At 38.0% G+C, this 21440-nt stretch overlaps 1 protein-coding gene across 6 annotated transcripts in view; it reads right to left on the reverse strand.

Moving 5' to 3' along the window:
* The window catches only part of CSMD3 (CUB and Sushi multiple domains 3), a 467721-nt gene that overhangs the window by 16629 nt on the left and 429652 nt on the right, over positions 1-21440 (reverse strand). For all 6 annotated transcript variants that reach the window (XM_032442883.1, XM_032442886.1, XM_015856173.2 and 3 more), the window contains 5 exons: positions 21034-21213; positions 14163-14336; positions 11481-11654; positions 11142-11215; positions 4423-4534 (listed from right to left, as the gene is read on the reverse strand). In XM_032442883.1, the coding sequence (XP_032298774.1) occupies positions 4423-4534; positions 11142-11215; positions 11481-11654; positions 14163-14336; positions 21034-21213 (714 nt within the window). The remainder of the gene's footprint in view (positions 1-4422; positions 4535-11141; positions 11216-11480; positions 11655-14162; positions 14337-21033; positions 21214-21440) is intronic.

Raw genomic sequence — 21440 nt, forward strand, 5'->3', positions numbered from 1 at the left:
CACAGTACCTCTGCTTATGATTGCAAAGATAAGCAGAAGCAGGACGAGCAGTCTTCTTCAGGGGTGCTGCTCGAAGGAGCTGACCACTGCAGAAGGCAATAATGCTTGTGTCTGGCAACAGAGCCCCCCCCCCTCCTTGCTGGCTTATCTGTGGGCCAGGAATGTCACAAAAGCTGGTTTTAAACCCTACTACAAAGTGTGTTTACCTGCTTGTTTGGAAGTTCAGTGTTTGCTCGAGATACGTTCCCAATAATGCTGAAGCAAACTTCAAAGAAGGAGAAAAACAACCTCACCGAAATGGGGGATAAAAGGCCCTCGCTAAACTGGGGACTTTGGAGACAATCCCAATGACACCTTTGACAGAGAATTCCCTGAGGGGAAAACCTCGTCGGAAGAACCCCGGGACCGGCTTGCTGCAAAGCTCTCTGGCTGTCTCCCATCCCCTGCGGTGATCAGACAAGTTCCTGAGATCTACGGACCTACTGTGTACCTCGCTGGACCCACGGTGGTGACTATCTCTTTTGCTCTCTGCAAAGACTCCTTGCTTATATTTCCTACTTTCCCTATCGCCTACCTTCCCTTCCCCGTCTCCCTAAAAACGGCTAGGACTTTAATAAACTGGTTGGACCAACATTTGAACCGTTGCTTCTTAATCTCACGCCGGGTATATACACAAAAGAACCTTGCCTCCCTCCTACAAATTGGAGCGAGACAGGGTGGTCACTATCCCCTCAGCAAGGTCGTTGATGAAGATGTTGAACAAGACCGGACCCAGTACAGACCCCTGGGGGACGCCACTAGTTACAGGCCTCCAGCCAGACACCGCACCGCCAACGACAACCCTCTGCACTCTGCCAGTCAGCCAATTCTCAACCCTCTTCACCGTCCACTCATCTATCCCACATACTTCCTCAGCTTTGTTATAAGGATGTCATGGGGGACAGTATCAAAAGCCTTACTGAAATCAAGGTAGACTGCATCTACCGCTCTCCCCCTGTCCACCCAGCTAGTGACATCTTCATAAAAGGCCACCAGTTTGGTTGAGCATGACCTCCCCTTGGTGAACCCATGCTGGGTACTCCTGATAACCTCCTTATCACCCAGTTGTCTGGAGATGGCATCCAGCACAAGCTGTTCCATCACCTTCCCTGGGACAGAGGTGAGGCTGACTGGCCTTTAGTTACCCGGGTCTTCCTTCTTGCCCTTTTTGAAGACTGGAGTGACATTGGCCATCCTCCAGTCTTCAGGCACCTTGCCAGTTCTCCAAGACCTCTGAAAGATTACAGAGAGCGGCTCAGCAATGACCTCCGCCAGCTCTCTCAGCACCCATGGATGCACCCCATCAGGTCCCATAGATTTATGGACCTTAATGTTTCCTAGGCACTCACGGACCACCTCTTCCCTGACTAAAGGGAAATCTCCCATTCCCTGGACTCTCTCATCAACCTCCAGGGTCCAGGATTCCTGAGGAAGAGCCCTTTCACTAAAGACAGAAGCAAAGAAGGTGTTCAGTATTTCCGCCTTCTCAGCATCCCCTGTTACCGGAGCACCCCCCTCACCTAGTATGGGGCCCACATTCCCCCTAGCCTTCCTTTTGCTGTTAACGTATTTTAAAAAGCCTTTTTTATTATTCTTTATCTCCTTAGCTAGATTCAACTCCAGGTGGGCTTTGGCCTTCCTGGTCGCATCTCTGCAGTCCCTGACTACATTCTTGTATTGTTCCCAAGTGGTCAAACCCTTTTTCCACATATCATGTACTTTTTTCTTTCTGTGGAGCTTGCACATGAGCTCCTTACTCATCCACGCAGGTCTCCTTGCACCTTTTCCCGATTTCTTAGTCACAGGGATGCACCGATCCTGAGCTTGGAAGAAGAGCCATTTAAACGCTAACCAGCTCTCACAGGTCCCCTTGCCTTCTAGCACCCTGGCCCACGGGATAGCCCCAAGTAGGTCCTAAAGGAGATCAAAGTTGGCTCTCCTAAAGTCCAGGGTAGCAATCCTAGTTTTTGCTTTGCTTCCTGCACTCAGGATCTCAAACTCCACCATCTCATGGTCACTACATCCCAAGCTGCCCCCAACTTTTACTTCCTTAACAAGTCCTTCCTTATTGGTGAGAATCAGGTCCAGCAACGCCCCACCCCACGTCGGTTCCTCTACCACCTGCATCAGGAAGTTATCTTCAATGCACTGCAATAATTTGCTGGACCAAGCATGCCTGGCCATGTTGGTCGTCCAGCAAATATCTGGATAATTGAAATCCCCCATAAGTAACAGTGCTTGGGAGCGTGACGCTACTTCCAGTTGCTTATGGAAGGCCTCATCAACCACCTCCTCCTGATCAGGAGGCCTGTAGTACACACCCACAACAGTGTCCCCTTTGCCAGCCTGGCCCTTGATTCTCACCCACAAGCTCTCGACTTCTACATTACTCTCCCCCAGGTGGAGTTCAATACATACTAGCTGCTCTCTCACATAAAGAGCAACTCCACCACCCCACCTTGCCAGCCGATCTTTCCTAAAAAGCACACAGCCTTCCATGACAACATTCCAGTCATGCGAGCTGTCCCACCATGTCTCCATGATGGCAATGAGATCATGGCCATGCGACCGCACGCAGACACCAATTCTTCCTGTTTATTCCCCATGCTTCGTGCATTGGTATACAGGCACTTGAGAGAGGCAGCATTTCCCCACCCCTCTCCACGCCTTTTAACTCCATTGGCTGCACCCAGTGAGCTCTGCTTTAAGTCTTGAACAGCCGCCTCAGACCCAGCAGTCCTCGTTTTGTCCCCTTCCCCCATCCTACCTAGTTTAAACACCTGTCAATAAGTCCTGACAATTCCTCAGCTAGAACCCTCTTACCCCTTTGAGACAGGCTGCTTCTGTCTGCAGCTGTCATGCCAGGAGCCCCATGATCAAAAAAAGCAAGACTCCTATGTCTGCACCAACTCTAACAATTTGTTTAAGAGGTGGGTTTTGAGGTCCAACTCAGTTTCCCTCCCTGCCACTGAAGGTACAGATGCAATAACCACCCGCACACCTGTTCCTTCGATTACCCGCCCCAGTCCCCTGAAATCATCTTTGATAGCCTTCAGGCTTTTTTTACTAACTTCTTCACTGCCAGCCTGAACTATCAGTAGGGGATAGTAGTCAGAAGGGCAGATCAGTCTGGGAAGTATCCCAGCAACGTCCCTGACCCGTGCCCTGGGGAGGGAGCACACCTCCCTGCGGGTAGGGTTGGGCCGGAATATAGGGCCTTCCATTCCTCACAGAAGGAATGGATTTTCCATGTGGAAGAAGTTTTGAGGCGCGGTTTTGTTCACCTTCCCCGAGGCACCCACACAGGTGGGGCTACTTCCACATCCAATACCCATATAGCATTAAATAACAGGAAATAAATGGGTCACTTTGGAAAATACTATGTAGGTCACTGCAGTTATCATAGTTAAGGCAAATTTTAAATATCAGGGACAAAAATTAATTACTAATACTAATCTTGTGAAAACTCTTTTACATCCTTCACAATGAGTGTCTGAGAGATTTGTGTTATCTCAAAAACAGCATACCTCCATACCTCCAGAGTATGGCAGAGTCACTGATTTGCTGTTTATTTAGGGGGAACACTAGCACCAAATGGAACACTAATGCTGCTTTCTTCTGTGGATACAGTCAGCAAACACTGACAGTATTCCTTAAGATCAGACCTTCTAAGGTGACACTGTTTCCAGAAAAACACAGATGGCTTGCTGAAGAGCTAGAAAGATTAACTGTGATGCTGAAATGTGAAAGATCTAAGAAATGAAATTGTCTGCAATTAAGAAGATTATCTTTATTTCAAATTCTACAAATTACAATTACAAAACCCTTTTCCCTGTCTCCCCCCCCCCCCCCTTCTTAAAATACCCTGACTAATACCCCAATTACAGCTAGTAAACTGGTAGTGAAAACTCTTTGCCACATCTGATTGCAACTATCCAGTCCTGTACAAAATAGACTGATGTAGGGATTTCCTTCATAGACTGTTCTCATCACTTCCTCTTCCTAACTCCTTGCAAATTCCTCATTGAAACAGATGAGCTCTCTTAGACAGAAACTTATTTTCGGCATCCCTCTGGTCAACTGAAGGGCTATCTCTTTGAAATGGATCAGATTTAAAATGACCCAGTACACTGATATTGTGATTATTTTTCTTTGCTTTACAAATCTCATCAGACTATTGGAGAAAAATTTGCTTACTCAAAAAATTTAATTTCTCATTTTTATCTACTGTAAAATAGTAATGAAAATTTATATTAAATAAAAGTTAGCTATATATGAAAATATGTTAACTTCATAAAAATACTTCAGTAACTAAGTAACCAATGAATAAACAAATAATTTTAGCATTAATAGAAATTCTTATTCCATCTATCAATTACTTACGTATACATTCTGGCTGAATTCCACTCCATGTAAGATCAGGAAGGCAAGTTCTTGTTGTTGATCCATGGAGAAGATGTCCTTTCTTACACTGGAACTGAACAATATTTCCCACCTGTTGAAAAGTAAAAAATCCAATATATTGTTAAAAAGACAAAATACTCCTTCACATAATAAGCACTTGACAAAGTATGACACTCTTTCTGTAGAAAGACATTCTTTCTATAGCATTTTGATATGAGATAAACAATTGCTTCATTTTCATTAGAAGACCCACAGCGTGGAATTATCTGTGGAACAGAATCAAATTCTTGAGTCCTGTGGTATCTCTCCTTACTGTGTCTTCCCAGCTCTGAACTTCCTCTACCACATAAAAGAGAAAAGAGCCAGCTATAAAATCTTGCAGTACAGCAGGGAAGCCACAGAACTCTAATAGGCTGTGCTTTGTGGAATGGTGTATGTATCCAGATGCTATAATGAGAAATATTTCATTAGAATGTACAAGGGCTGATCAACAATGCTATATCATCATGCTCCAGAATATATAATGTCTCTACAATACTTGCTTTTTTTTTTTTTTTATTTTTATTATTATTATTTTTTTTTTAAATCAGAAGAGATTGGATGATGTTCTCAGATATATGTTTTAATGATTATTTAATTGTGTACAGAGCCAAGAGCTAGACTTGATGATCCCCTGCGAGTCTCTTCCAATCCAGGATATTCTATGGCTCTAGCTACCAAATGGTAAGGTTCATTTGCTAGCATTCTCTAATTTTCCAAAAATAAAAATAAAATTCTGGGTATTGTGGCCACCTGTTACAACAGTACTTCTTCTATCCAAAAGAGTAACTACTCACTAAACCATTTTCCTTATTTCCTCTTACTGTTTTAAATAAAGCAGCAGCAACAATAGCAACAACGATGACAACAACAAAATTCCATGCAAATGGATTTTAACTGTGTTATCGCTGTCAAACATAGGTCTCCAAAAAAGCATCAATACTATATTAGTTGACCTAGTGATTAAGGTCTTTTTAGAACTGCAGCCATGCTTTTCAAAATTAGCTTAATGAATAAATAAAGGAATGGATCTCCCCGTTAATAAAATAATAATAATAAAACAATCATAATAATAGGGAAAAAAAAAAAAAAAGCTACAAGTAACAAGTAATTGTTTTCCAAAGTAGAGCTACTTTATTTGTTTGTTTGTGTGTGTGTGTGTGTGGTCAGTTTTACAGAGCTGTCATACTAAAGGCACCAGGTGGCGCTATAATATAGTGTTATATGTACTAAAATCCCAAGTCTTGAGATGATGTACAGAATAGGTGGAGTCTTTATCCACTATCTTCTCTGACTTTAGAAAGGAACTACTCTGTGTACTCTGTGTGTAACAGTGTTTTTTGTCAGTCCTGGGTGGAAGGAAAATTTCCTTGCATATTGTTTGATTTTCCCTGTTCCACAGCTGTTTTTTCTATAACATTTTCTATGGACTGGATATTCAAATAACCAACATCAGTAAATTTTTGTATTTTTAAGTATCAAAAGATTATATATTTGATATTTCCTAACACAGCAGAATGAGAAAAGTAAATCCATACATATCAAACTGCAGCCACTTATTAATAGGATAGCAGTCTATATGAATTATGAATGAAAAATAATGTCATAATTACATATAACAAATAATGATTTCCTTATTGTTTCTTACTTTATATACAAGAATAAAATTTATTTCTAATCAATATAAATTAATTCAGTTTCAGCTCTTTTTTTGGTCTTCAGTTTACCAAAGAACATGCAGATATTCCAAGAAGCTTCTCTGTCCCCAGCAATTCATGTCAGAGGACTAAGATGCCAAGAGGATTGTTTTAGTTTCAGCTGTTATGGAATTTTTTTCTTCAGAGTGTCTAGCATGATGTTGTGTTTTTGTTCTAAGAGAAAAACAATGTTGATAATGCATCAATGTTTATAGTTGCTGTTAAGCAGTGTTGTGTAGAACCAAGGCCATTCTCATCAAAGGTCCCAAGGAGCTGGGAGGGAACAGAACCAAGACAGCTGACTTCAACTGGCCAAAGGGATATTCCATACCTTGACATCATTTGGAAGGACTTTTGAAGGAAGTGAGGATTCATCTTGCTTTCTTTTGCTTACTAAGGGGGCTAGCTTGGCAACATCAGGGGGTGATGAGCAATTGCTTCTGCACTCATTATATACATTCATATATATGACTATTATCTTTTTCTATATTCTCAGTAAACAGTTTGGCGCTGAGCCACCTGATGGGTTAAACCACAACAGGAATGACTGTTCTTTCTTTTCAGTGACTGTTAATGCTATTTTTAAATGAAAAAAATCATACCTCATTATATTTTTGCTATATCTGTAGTCTGGTAGGCCAGTAACACAGTATTACTGTAATCAGTAATGTAATAATTACTGTGCAGAAACTTGACAAGCTTCCTTTCTCTGAGCTTGTCTTGACCTGTTTGGAGCCTTTTTTGTTTATTTTGATTTAGCAGTAACATCAATTTTTCATTTGATCATGTAGTTGTAACTAATTTGCATCCATTCCTTTTTCTTTGTACAGTACAATCACAATTTTATATCCACGGTAGTAATAAGTAGCTATCATGCAGAATGAGATATTAGCCACTAATGAAAGACAACACAGAGAAATACAGGCCTGAGATTGGTATAATACACTTGAGAAATGGTGGCATAGGTTGTTGTGAAGAAAACTGCAGGTCTGTGTGTGATAAGAGATGGGACTCAGATGGTACAGGGGAGCCTACAGCTGTGAACAATTCAACCACAGTCCTTTAAAGAAATGATGTCCTGTGCAGAATCAGCTTTCAGGGGTAACAAAGAACAATTATCTAACATAGATGAAATGGACCATTATAGAGTAGATTTCAATATTTTTGGAGTTGCAGAATTCTTGGTGTAAAAATGTGCTTGATATAAATATGCCCATGAGAATGAAGAAGGCAAAAAAGATCAAAAAGAAAAAAAAAAAAAAAAAAAAAAAAAAAAAAAAAAAAAAAAAAAAAAAAGGAAGTAAAAAATTCAGGAAAAGTGCTAGAAATCAGTACATATGTCTAACATACTTCAAAGTGAATTATAAATAATTTTGTTATGTTTTCTGAAGTATTCACTGCTTGGTCTTCCCTCTTTTTTATTTTCTGCAAGAATTAGATGTGGATGACTGATTTTTGAATTTGACTATTTAGAATTCAGTTACATCATAAATTCTGGACTTTTGTCAAGAGGAATGTTCTCTTATTGCCCATAGAAAGATTGAGAGTGGAAAGCATTGTAGTACTACACTTTTACAGAAAGAGACATAGTTTCTAGAATACTAGATAGTTTTGGTAATTAAAAATTGAGTTTAAGAGCTCATAGTAGCTTTTTACTCTACTCTGACACTGCAATGTATGTTTGTAAGCTATAGTTAATCACTCATTTTGTTTACAATATGAATCAGCAATGACAGCAAAGAGCTTTGTATAATTATTCCCTTTAGGTACATATATGCTGTGGTTTCAAGCACATGATGTCATGATATGGAATACTGATAAAACCAGGACAATACATTTGCATAATAAAGACCACAGCATAACTGTAATCCTTTTCAGAAATTGCATGGCATCTGTTAAGGCATAAATTTCAACGTTGCAGTGATTATGTCAACTATGCTTGTGTCCACAGCGAGCCTGCAGGATTTGAGCACTTATCTTATAAATTTATCTGACAATTCCATAATCACTGAAGTTTTTATAGGCATTAAGTTCACAAAAAGCGAGTATGTGCAAGGTTGCTCCATAACTTCAGATCATGTTTCAAATAGCATTTCATTAAATAGAACACTGTCTTGCTTAACACATGAAGTACCCTTCAAATGTGAAGTGGAAATATTTGTGCTTTTATTAGTGTAGGGTCTGGGAAGTCAAGCTTTGATACTACTTTCAGTCAAGTCAAGTATTGTGTCACATATGCTTGAGTTTTCAGCACAAGCAATAGTAAGATAACAGATCATTAAGACCAAGAAGAAACAAAAGTAACAAAAAGCAGCACTGTGGAAATTCATGACTTAGTATTTTGAAAAACAAGTAACAGCCAGTGATACAGTTTTGTAGAGGAGGAAGTTTTGACAGTTGTTAGACAGCACTAACATAGGACTTGACATAAGAAGACTTGAATTCTACCATCAAGTTATTCTTATTTTTCATTTTGTTGAGACAAAGTTAAAAGTCACTTTAATGGCCTTATTGCTATTAGTTTAAATGAGAAGCATTTAAGAATGTTCTTTTCAACCCCTTTGTTTTTCAAAAACAAAACAACTTTGGTTTAGAGTCCTATATATTTAATGGTGACAATTCCTTGTTATAAATTTGCCAACTGCAAACCATTTTTCTTAATTCTGAGAGTCTTTTGATCTATTATTAAAAATGAGAGAGAACTAAAAAGAGAACTGTCAGAGAAAAGGAAATTAAAGCCATCTCAACTTCCGTATTTTATAATTATTCTTTAAATTTCTACTGTGGATAGAAGAAACAGAAGTCATTATATTATTATTATTCCATACATAAAGGAAGTTAATTATAGCATATTATAAATTAAATTATGTTTGTGGCTTAAATGAGTCATAATATTATTGAATATATACTAATGTAATATTTCTTTCCAGGAACTAGATACAATAACTTGTCTAGAACTGAATATTTTCACTCAACGGAATAAAGAGTTGAACTCTGCTTCATGTGTGAGAATGCTACTCTTTTGTTCTGTATTAACTAAGCAGTCATATTTAGAGTGGCCAGAAATCCCACTCAGACATGTAGTTCACATATAAAACCAAAATTCATTACATCAGGGCTTGAGGGTATACTGATGACTAGAGAAGACTATAGCTTATACATTTCACAAAATAATTATCATCAAACTAAATTTGCTGATTTGCCCCATTAATCTGCAAGTCACTAACCTTAAAACTGTGGGATCAAGGTTGTAAATCCTGCTAGCAACTACACTTTTTTTTTTAGAAATTATTTATCAGCTGACATTTTGCCAGATATTTTGACAATTCAGTGCTAGCTGTGAGTGATGTTTTCACACACAGCCACATCTACATCTCAAATGAGAAAGGCCCCATTAGCTTCTTTAGTGATAAAATACTCATTAATATGCCAGAAAAGCTGGGACAATAAAATTGTAGAAAATGGTCATTACAATGATTCATTTCTTGCACAGCTAAATAAAGAGTTGCAGTCTAGCATAATATACGAGGACTGCTGCAAAAGCAATGCCTCCTATTTTATTATGTTGGCCAATGACATTAGAGGCAGATGTTGGTACTATGGCAGTACAGACTGAACATTCCCACCAATATTCCATTTAATTTTGTTGCTGTGCAACAGATGGCAGCAGAGGGGCACTGACAATATGGCATCTGACAAAGAAGTGCATATGAAGCAAAGGTATGTAGTTGAATTCCTTCCTGTGGAAATAAAAATGGCACACACTGACATTCATTGATGATTGCTGAACGTTTATAAAGACCAAGACTGTCTGTGAGCACAGTGAGGTGATGGATGGTGCATTTCAACAGTGGTGAGAGGCAATGGAACACCACCACTGGTACAGATTTTTATGTACATGGCATGGAGGATCTTACTCATGATTGCTGAAAATGCATAACTAATGGTGGTGGCTGTTGAAAGATAGTGTTTTGTAGCTGAGAATTTGCTCTATCAAATAGAGTTATTGTGCTCTTTGTCTATTGTATTTTCTGTGGAAATAGATAGAAGGCATTACTTTCACGGAAATCCTCAGAGTATTACTTCCAAAGGAAGTTAGTCCTAGGACTGCAAAATAATTTTGACTCTTCATTAGTTCGTTTGCACCTGCCTTATCATAATTCTAGAAAACAATAGGTCACATTTCTGCATTTGTACACCATTCACCCATGAAAACAACTCACTAACATTTGCTTTATGTGATTTAGAAATCAGAAATTCAGAAGCTTTTTCAATTTCACATTTTAGTATTGTAATTCATTAAGCATTATAATTAAAGATCTCTTGCTACATTATGAAAAGGGTTTTCCATCACTGAGTACAAAAACAACTCACATCACACAACTAGAATCACGGTGTCTATATTGCACTCCATAGGGAAAACATACTACAAAAGATTTACTCTGCATATATTGCATTGTAGCACAGGAAACACACTGCATGTAATTCCACCAGGAACATATCCAAACATTTGCTTACAAAACAGGCTTGCAGCAAAGTAGATCAACAGCCTTCTGGGCTGCATCAGGTAGATCAGTGCAAGTAGGTCTAGGGAGGTGATCCATTCCCTCTGCTCAGCCCTAGTGAGATGCACCTGTGTGCTGCCTTCATTGCTAGAATCCCCAGTACAAGAGATGTAGGGAGCCCAGTGAAAGGACACAAAGCTCATATATATTGTTTTGGAAATACTGAATGCCTTCAAGGTGAAAGTTGAAGCAAAATTTGATCACCATATTTCCATTATAGAGCACTTGGGACACAAAGTCACAAAAATTCATCAAGCAGAAATAAGGAAACAGTAATATTTGAGCAACCAACTTTTTTAGGACATAAGCAGTTTCTTGACCTCTAATCAGAAGTTTATTAACTTTGAGGCAGGATCTAACGTATTTAATATCCAATTAATAAGATAGCATACTTTACCTGATAGCCAAATGTGTTGTTTTGCGATCCATGCCTTGGTACTCCTGGATTTTCACATGCTGTGCGAGTAGGTTCTTAAAAATATATATATTTTAAATTAGAGACAAAGCAAAGTATAATATTTTAATGAAACATATGAATATATATATTAAAAAGAAAGAAATAAAAGCTCAAAAATGTGTAATGAGCCAGTGAGAGAAACAGAAATAAAGTGACTTCATTCTCAGACAGCATAGAAAAACATGAATATGATGTGAAATAGGTGAAAACACCTGGATTGACTTACAGGAAAAGGAATAATAAGCATCCAGGAAATGTTTACAATATGGGTCACCTTACCTATACATCGAGGTGAAGAACCACTCCAGGTGCCATCTGCTTGGCAGATCCTGGTGCTGGAGCCAACCAAAATAAAAGGCAGATTGCAGATGAATGAGACTTCTGACTGGTAGATGAAGCTCTTGCCTTCTCTTTTTCCTTGAGCAGGTACTCCAGGGTCACCACAAAACTTTGCTGTGAGAAAAGACATGATAGTAAATAAATGTATCTTTTAATATAATGTCCTCTACCTACTATTGCTGACACTGGCTGTAGAGGATCTTCATGCACACCCATGCTGATCAAGAAAAAGGGCATCATCTACAACATATTAAGGCTGTATAAAATTTTATAGCCTCAAGTGGAATGGAACTGTTGAAAGAATTATGGGCTCAATTCTGAAAAAAGATCTAGTGAATAGGGACTAGTGCTACAGAAATTATCTCACTGAATGATTGAAAAAACACAGTTGCAATTTTTGTTATAATTATTAAAATCATATGGAAGTCTTAATTCAAAGATATATGCAACATATTTTTTTTTAACAAAGAGGTCTGAAATTGTCTCCATATCAGGTAATTTGTTTATTTGTTTGATTTTGTATTAACAAAGTAGCATCCACTCTTCAGGAAAATAAATAAAAATTTAAAAAAAAAAAAATTAAAAAAAATTCTTACATTATAAAATTTAATGCTTTGTTAAGTTTATTATTTTTTTTAATTAAAAAACAAAACCAAAGTTTCATCATCCCACTCTCAGTAACCTTTAAACAGTCATCGAATATCTACTATCTGCCTTTGATATAAAAGCAATGGAAACTAGGCATTATGCTAATTCCCAATGGTCTTCCCCTGATATTGAAATAGGGAACTACAGAACAAACTGAAAGTACAGCAAACTAGAAGTTCTGTGAGTGTTCCCATTCACAACACAGATTTCAGTGGAAATAATGTCCTATGGTTTCCTGGAAACTTTAATAGAGATATGGTAAGCTTTTAACAGAGATAGCCCTGTGTAGTTCTGGCACTGAGGCTATAAAGCTACTCTCTTTCTTCAAAAAGGTTTAATTGACTAATAGTAAGCGAAATCTGTGGTTAAGTATTTTCAGGAAAAGACCTATATATATATATATATATATTTTGCCATCTATTCTCAAGCCCATAAAAAAGCAGTCCTTTACTCAAGAGGCTATGTAACTGATTACACAGATAAATTTAGGAGGCTATAGATGATAAATAACAAATATATATATATCCCATTTCAAATTATTCCATCTAACAATAACTTGCATATTTTCAGCTACAGGTTCTATGGAATCAAGCTGGGAACTAAATTTCTAATGTCAAGGGCAGTTTAAAGATTGCTTATTGAAAATGACTTTCACCAGCTCCTTCTCATTTCTGCCAGATGGCAGGTAGCTTAAGCTCTTTGACAAGCACTAGCTGCCCATTGATTTACACAGGAAACCAATGGGTAACCTCTGCACATCAGCAATACTCAGTTAATGTAATCTCTGCCTGAAACCATCCTTAATTCGTGGGCTGTACTATACCTTTTAAACTATTTTAAAGGTGAAATGCCTTTTTCAGAGCATACTGAATTATTAATCATCAAAGATGACAAATAGCTTGTGATACCAAAAACGAATGTAAGAACATAATATTTCAATCAACAGCAAATGACGAAAAGCATTTTACACGGTCTTTGCTGTTCTTAATATTGTAAATTCTGGAAAACCTTCTTCTAGTGAACATAAATAGCAAATGCTTCCAGTTTTTCACAACACTCCAATTCTGATATGTAGTTTTAGTAACACTAAAGTAAAGATGTGATGATGATCATTATGGTTCCATGCCATTAGGATGCAGCTTAAATAGAGAACATTCTTGAAAGGAAGAGATGAAGAATGCAAAAACAAACAAACAAAACAAAAACATCAGACCCTGGTAAAATAATAAAAAAATGCTTGTTTCCCCCCAACATTTAGAAAGCTACTTAGCAAGTTCAAATGAAGCTTTAGAGCCACCAGAAAGAAATTACGCACTTCCAGATGGACTCCTTGCTCAAGATTGTACTTCCTGTGGTATAGCTGTTCTACCAACAACTACAGAATGCAAACAAATAAACCTCTAAGAAGAATAACAATCACTTCTTTAAAAAGGTTTTTTAAGCAATAAGTTGAACAATACAACCCTAAAGAAAAAGTCTCATTTACTATTACAATTACATTTCTAGCAAAATAAAAATTCATCAATATGACAACTTTCAAGTTAATAAAATTTACTACACAGAACTCATAACTTAATTTAATGTATGGAGAAAAGCAGAAAATTGACAGCGAATACTTCTGGGATTTAGTAAACAGTAGTTTTAAACAAAACTCTCTGTGACATCAGAGAAAATCTAGCATGAGTAATGAGCAAATAAAGAGTTTATAATGAATTTTCCCCAATTCCTTACATAGCTGTATCTAAACACAAGACAGCATGTTGCTTTTTCATTGGGATATTTGATGTTCATTGACTATATTCCTTTCATTTTCCTGTGACCTCACAAAAGATTTACAGATATTCCTACCTCTTCACTAGTATGTAAACAGTATCACAATTTTAGACAAGGTTTTAAAAAATATATGAAAAACAAACAAACAAACAACACAGTTATTTGAATTAAGAAATACAGGACCATAGATAAAATACTTACGCAAGCACTGAGGTACTTCACCACTCCAAGTTCCATTCCCAACACAAGTCAAAACAGCAGGAAAAGAGAGTTCATAACCTGGAGAGCAAACATAGCTAATGCTGAATCCCCAGTCCATGTTTGTTCCTTCCAACCTTCCATTAGAGATCTGCGGTGGAGTTGGGCAGGTAACAGCTGCAATAACATTCAAAATAATTAGACCCAGCTGCTGTAAATATTCCCCGTGTACACTGTTACAAGAAGAACCATATGTGCTAATTTTTTAGAGGACAATTGAGTGAGAACATGCTGTGTTTCTCACAGTATTGTTGCCACAATTCCCAGAGTTAGTACTTCCTACTTTCCTCCATTTCAGATTCATATTATAAAGGCTGATTGATAAAACGTCTTTATTTTTAACTGGATGATGTATCAAGTGAGGCAGCAAAACTACCTCAAAATCAGCATTGACACTACATGGGCACAGTAAATAAAAAATGTTTGGTAAAATTATACTAACTGAATTGTGTTGACAGCACAGGGTATAATTATTTCTAATGAGATAATAGTCAAATAATAGTCAAACACTTTCTTCCTATTAACAAATTTATACATAATCCAGATATTAATGCCCAGGGATCAAATTCCATAGTGTGATTCCTCTAAAATATGCCTGGAAAGCCTGTTTCTATGTACCACAATGTGATCATTATTTGCTTCATGACTATCTCCTCAACAAAAAGGCACATCTAAGTAGAAGGATAAAACTGCAAGATGAGCATCCTCTTGAAATTGTTAGTGTTCCTTCTTCTAAGAAGTCCAACTCTACTGCAATAGTTTCTCATTTCCAGGCCTCTCAGGAAAAAAATAGAAACATCTTCCATACATCTGCAGGAAAGAAGACTGAAAAACACCACAGGAGGACCATAGAACTAACTGACATAAAAGCAGTAGGGGTGTAGTAGAAATGTAGATGGAAATAAAAACATAGTTCCCTGGCTAATGGGATAGTAGCAAATATTAACTGAGGGCTAAAATAAAGAGTATAAAAAAATCTAGATGAAAAAAAAATATGAATTAAAAAGAGAAAGGAGAATTTAGGCAACAGTTACTATAATGAATGAAAAGAAGAAAACAAAATGATTTTTTAAAACGAAAAGCTAGGAGAAAGCATACTAGAAAAGTAGGAAGAAAGCAAATGAAGGAACCACTGGAGGTCATCTAGTCCAACCCTCTTGCTAAAGTACGTTCTCTAGAGTAGGTAGCACAGGAAAGCATCCAGGCATATTTTGAGTATTTTTTGAGAAGGAAACTTCACAACCTGGCTGGGTAGCCTGTTCATGTTCCATTACTTTCTAAGTCAAGAAGTTTTTTCTCATGTTTGTGCACTTGGTGTTGCTGAACCACAGCTAGCTGAAAGTTTATGGATTAAGATTAAAGAAAAGACAAGGCCGATTGAGTTTATACTGGGGGTCTGCTACAGGTAGAAGAAGCAGATGAGGCCCTCTACAGACAAACAGGAACAGCCTCATGTTCATAGGCCCTGGTCTTCATGGGGAACTTCAACCACTGTGATATCACAGAATCATAGAATCCTTAAAGTCGTAAGGGATCTCTGAGGGCCATCAAGTCCAACTCCCCTGCAATGAACAGGGACACCACAACTACATCAGGTTGCCTCAGGTATCCAGCCTCACCTTGAAAGTCTCCAGGGATGGGGCATCAACTACATCACTAACCTGTTCCAGTGTCTCACTACCCTCACTAGAAGAAGTTTTTTGTTGTTGCTGTTTTCCTTATATCTAAATCTACCCTCTTAGAGCTTGAATCAATTCCCCCTTGTTCTATCACCACAGAACCTCCTAAATAGTATGCTCCTTTCTTTCCTGTAGCTCCCCTTTAGATACTAAAAGGCTGTAATCAGGTTACCTCAGAGCCTTCTCTTCTGCAGACTGTTCTTATAGGATGGATGTTCCACATTACCTGTGAGTCTGTGAGTAAGGGACAGAAGCACCTCTCCTATAAAGAGAGGCTGAGTGAATTGAGACTGTTCAACCTGGAGAAGGCTCATGGCGGATCTTATAAATATATGTAAATATCTAAAGGGAGAGTACAAAGCGGACAAGGTGATTCTTTTCAATAGTGCCCAGAATCAGGAAAAGAAGAAACAGGCATAAATTGGTACACAAGAGTTTCTGTCTTAATATCAAGAAACATTTATTCACTGTGTCATGAACTACTGGCACAGACTGTGGAGTCTCTCATCCTTGGAGACCATCAAAAGCCATCTGAATATGGTCCTGAAAAAACTGACCTTGGTAAGAGTCTCTGTTTGATTAGAGGCATTAAACCAAATGATTTCCCTTTTCCAAATTCCCTTCCAACCTAAACCATTTTCTGATTTCATGACACTCTGATACAGCAAGGGCTCTCAGATACTCAAATTAAGTATATGAGAAATACAGGTCTGTATTAAAAAGAAATAATAATAACAACAACAACAACAACAAACAAACAAACAAATAAATAAAACAAATCAGTGTTTGAATAAGAATCCTTATGCATCTAAACAACACCACAGAAACATATCTTCTATTACAACAGCACTGCAACAATTATGTGCTCTGGCCAGCTCATTTTCCAATTACTTCAACTAAGTAGTACCAAAAGAATCTTGGCATTTTCTCCTTACAGTAAGAACTAATTACTATAAATTTCAAACATACTAATGAGTATTATGTACTTCTCTTAATTGCACAGTTAAATAGGATATTATCTAGAGTTGCAAACCCAATGAATCCCAGAGATTCTTTATATTATTATTATTTAGCATTTATACAAGACATGAGTATCTATGGTCTAGAAACTGAAGCCAAAACTAACACTACTTCTTTGCTTATACATCTGTTTGAGTCAGATCATAGCTACCTCTCCTGCTCCCAGTCAGTACCCCAGCTCCCAATTAGCTCTCAGTATAGTCCTTAAGAATTTGATGCTGGGAGACTTTTGGTGAAACTGTACCATAAATAGTTGTACTATCTGTTAATCTTCTAGCTTTTCACTTACAGGTGCTCTTAGAGGCAAATTAAACTGTGGTCAACCAGAGCAGTTGGTCTGGTAATTCTTATGCTCTTAAAATCAAGATTTGTAATTGAAGCTGTGTCTGTTTAAGAGCACAATAAAACAGAAATGAGTTAATGAGAATCTAAAAGATTGTCATCCTCTGAAATGGACAAAATCAACAAATTATATTATACCTGATAGCACACTGAAACAATTGTACTTGAAAAGGAAAATAACTGCAAGTGCAGTGGAGAATCAAAAGGGATTTAACCTAGCTTTTCTCAGGAGAGAAAACGAGGTATACAGTCAAACAGACATAAAAAAATAAACCAATCATGAGAACAAAGTAAGTACATACTTAGGCAACTAAGTTCTAGAAAACTAGAGATTAGACAGTGTCAGCTCAGAAAGAAAGAACACTGAAAATTTAACATTGTTTCTTTACAGTTGTGATAGGTTTCACATATATATAAATATATTTAAAAAGATGATTTATTTTAGTAAGGTTCAGACTTTTTGCTATTTAAACTACAAATAAGTGTTTTAAATTCAATAAAAAAGAAACATCACCAATACAATTAATAAACGAGAGAAAGGGTAGACCTGGAGATTTATAATTCTTTTTTTCATCTTACAGAAAATAACAGAAGAATATTTATTAGGGAACTTTTTGGAATGATTTAGTCTCTTTGATAAGTATGTGGATATAGCATTGGTGCACATTTAATGAGAGATGGATCAGAAAAGTATCTTGTTATTACAAACAGCATAATTCAGAGTTGTTTGTCATCGAGTTCAGTTCTATATATGCAGATGTTTCCCAAAGGCTCCCATCATGTGTTTGAGTGGTATTTAAATACAGAAAGAGACAATTATATATGACTTATTTTTGGTAATGACATCTTAACCTTAACAAACAAACAAACGGATGTAAACTGCCATCAAGTAATACAGTATTCTGTAAAGTAAAGAAAAAAAAAAAAAAAAGAAAAGAGAAACAACAAAAAACTGTCAATGTACAGTGCTGTAATCTAAAGCTTTTAACGCGGAAGAAAAGAATGAAGTGATTAAGTCATTTTCCAGTAGCCAAGCAGCATATTTGTAATAGCAGTAAGTTTTAATTTCTAGAAAAGTATTTGGCTGACTTCTTGAATGAACAGTTGTGGGATATGTCTTTATGTTGCTAATGAGTAAAAAAGCTTAGCAATTACTTGAGCCAGACATAAACGCACACAAGGCCTCTGGCTCCTACAAGCGACCAGTTGTTGTCGCATGGATACAAAAGGCTGTAAGCAGGTACGCTAAAGGTCCTTTGTTTTGCACCAGAAAGGGAGCCTGCATCTGTCTCGCAGCATGCACAAGGGATCTTGGAGCCCTCTTACCACGAATGGAGACAAACAGGGACGTGAAAGGTAGAGCGGTCAGGAGCGGGCTGAGAAGCACAGGGCAGAGGCCCTATCTAAAAGGGAATGAAAGAAGCTCCAAAAACAGGGAGCTGAAAGAAACTCTGGAAGAAGAGTACTGAAAGAAGCCTTACAGAGAAACAGGCTAGAAGAGGCCCTATCCTGTTGAAAGAAACACAAGACTGAGAGAAATCTTACTGTCTCCAGCCGATTGCCCTTTGCTGGACAAAGGTAAGTGATTGCATTCCATGGGGAACAAAATGACATCTGAACCAAAAAATGTCTTTGTAAAATTGTGGGACGCATCCACTAGAGGTGATGGGATGGTGTCCAGGTTGCTAAAAACCTTGAGAAAAAATGTTTGAAGCCTTAAAAAGTCATACAGGCTCATCACTGGCTGCCCCCGATTCATCTGAGGGTGAAGGAGCCACTGGCTTCTCGTCGGGCTCACCCGCTGTGCCATCAGCTCCTTCATTACCACCACCGTGGAGGGTCCTCGCCGCCTCCTCTCCCAAAGGTCCTGATGACACTTCTGATTCTGGTCCAATAGACCTTAAGGGAGAGCCGAATCTGTTTCTCCTTGATCCACATGATACGTGGGGGTTTATTCGTGGGGGGAGCGGGGGAAAAGAAGGACATTGATGACACAGGACAAGAGCCGTGGTGGGAGTCTTTGTCATATAGTGTCCTGCAAGACACTGTGTGGGAATCGAAATGGAGGGGGGTGACACAGATTCAGGCAACTGAAAACTTGTTGCAGCTGCAGAGAAACCCGCTTTGGGCTGTAGATGTGAATGCCTTGATGGGGGAGGGAGATTTCTCCACCACAGCTCTACAGGTGCTAGTTGCTGAAGAGGGATTACAACAAGTTAAGCATTTGGCAATGCGTGCTCTCTGCGCTGTACTAGAGGCTGGAAAGCAAAGACAGTCTTTTTTTAGTATTAAGCAACAGTCCCAAGAACTGTAAATGACATTTCTGAAAAGGCTTAAGAACTTGCTGAAAAAAACAGGTTGATAATGAGCAGGCTCTTGTATTTCAACAACTAGTCATTGAAAATGTGAACGCTGACTACCAAAAGGTGCTGTGTGCTCTGAAGAATCCTACTACTATGGAATTTGCACATCGACAGACGCTGGAGTGGAAGCTATCGGAGCTCAGCAATGCGAAGCAAGGCTTGCAGACCTGAGCCTATAGCTCATTCACCACCACAACTACAGGATCAAACCTCGTCATCTCGTGGCATCAGGAGCTGCGAAAAGCTGCTACTGAGATGTATGCTGGTGTTTGGACACACCCATTCCAGCTGTTGGCATTGTTGCAGTGTATTTTTCTGAAACTTTTTAGTTGTTGTAGCAGTTGTTCAATGTTCCAGAAAATACTAAGATAGGTCTAACAACGTTAAAAGTATTTTTGAAAGTTGTGCTATATCTGCATTCTAAATTAGAAAACGGTATTTGCTATAAAATGTCATATGTTCATATGCATTAGATAGGCAACGTAGGAAGCTTTCTCATATTCGGTTGTATAGTGCAACTTGACTGGCTGAATAGCTTCTGGCATTTAAGAATGTACTGTGTATATTTACAACTGTAAATCCTACCTGCACCTGCCTGGCTTTCATAATTCTGAATATGTAATTTCAGTGATTTTAATAATAAGAATAATAATTTAAAAAATCCTTTTAATATTAAAAAATAAACAAGAAAAAAAAAGGGGGGGTGAGGAGGGTGGGGAAGGGGAGAAGAGTAGGGGGAGTGCAGATTTGACCCCTGAGGAAAGATTAACTAAAACATGCTGTGTTCTTGATTTTTAATTGTTACAATGATAACATGGCGAAAAGGCTCCTTCTCAGCAGAAGTAGGTCTGAGATGGACACTGGCAGGATAGGTGCGGCCATCCGTCTCATCACCTGCTGTAACATGATCACAGCAGCTTCATCAGCGGTTTGGACTCTCACATACAAGACACACTTTGTCAGCTGCCTCACCAAGGAATCATAAGGATTAGAATCTTTGGAATTGGTTAATATGGACTATTTATTGTATTTTATAAAGAACCCATTGTTTATTCAGTGTGTTTAGTTTAGCTACTTCTAGAAATGTTTTTGAACCATGTTTCTTTTATTAATAGAGGAGGGGGTGATGTGGGATAAAGAAAGTCATCTTGCTAATGAGTAAAAAAGTTTAGCAATTACTTGAACCAGACATAAACACACACAAGGCACTTGGCTCCTACATCTGACCAGTTGTTGCTGCACAGATATAAAAAGGTTGTAAGCACCCCTACAATAAATGTCCTTCTTTCTGAACTAGCAAGGGAGTGAGTCTGTGCCTCTCTTGCCGCATTCACAAGGGAGCTCTGAGACCACCAGCAGTGGATGTAAATGAATGAAAGAAATAGCTGACAATCTAAATAGCTATTATACCTCTGCATGTTGGGATTGATCCACTCCATGTGCCATTGGTAGTACAAGTGCGAATGGAGGAACTATTTGATTCCATTGTATATCCAGGTTGGCACATATAAGTAACATTTTGTCCAACCACATAATCATCACCATATCTCATGCCATTTGCTGGAACTCCTGGATCTCCACAATTGATAACTGCAATTAAATAAGTGAAAAAACATTTTAACGGTTGAATGTGGTGTATTTATATATAAGAAGAAAAAACAAGACAAAACTAGGGTTTTATTAGGGAGAAATAAGAGGCACAAAAGTATAAATCTCATCTTCATCAGCATAAGATATGTCCTCCAAATTAGCTGCCAAACACAATTTGAGCAGCTGTACAGTAATAACGTTTTGGAGAAAATCAATACACCTGTTCC

The sequence above is a fragment of the Coturnix japonica genome, chromosome 2 (assembly GCF_001577835.2).
Source record: "Coturnix japonica isolate 7356 chromosome 2, Coturnix japonica 2.1, whole genome shotgun sequence".
Classification (NCBI taxonomy): domain Eukaryota; kingdom Metazoa; phylum Chordata; class Aves; order Galliformes; family Phasianidae; genus Coturnix; species Coturnix japonica.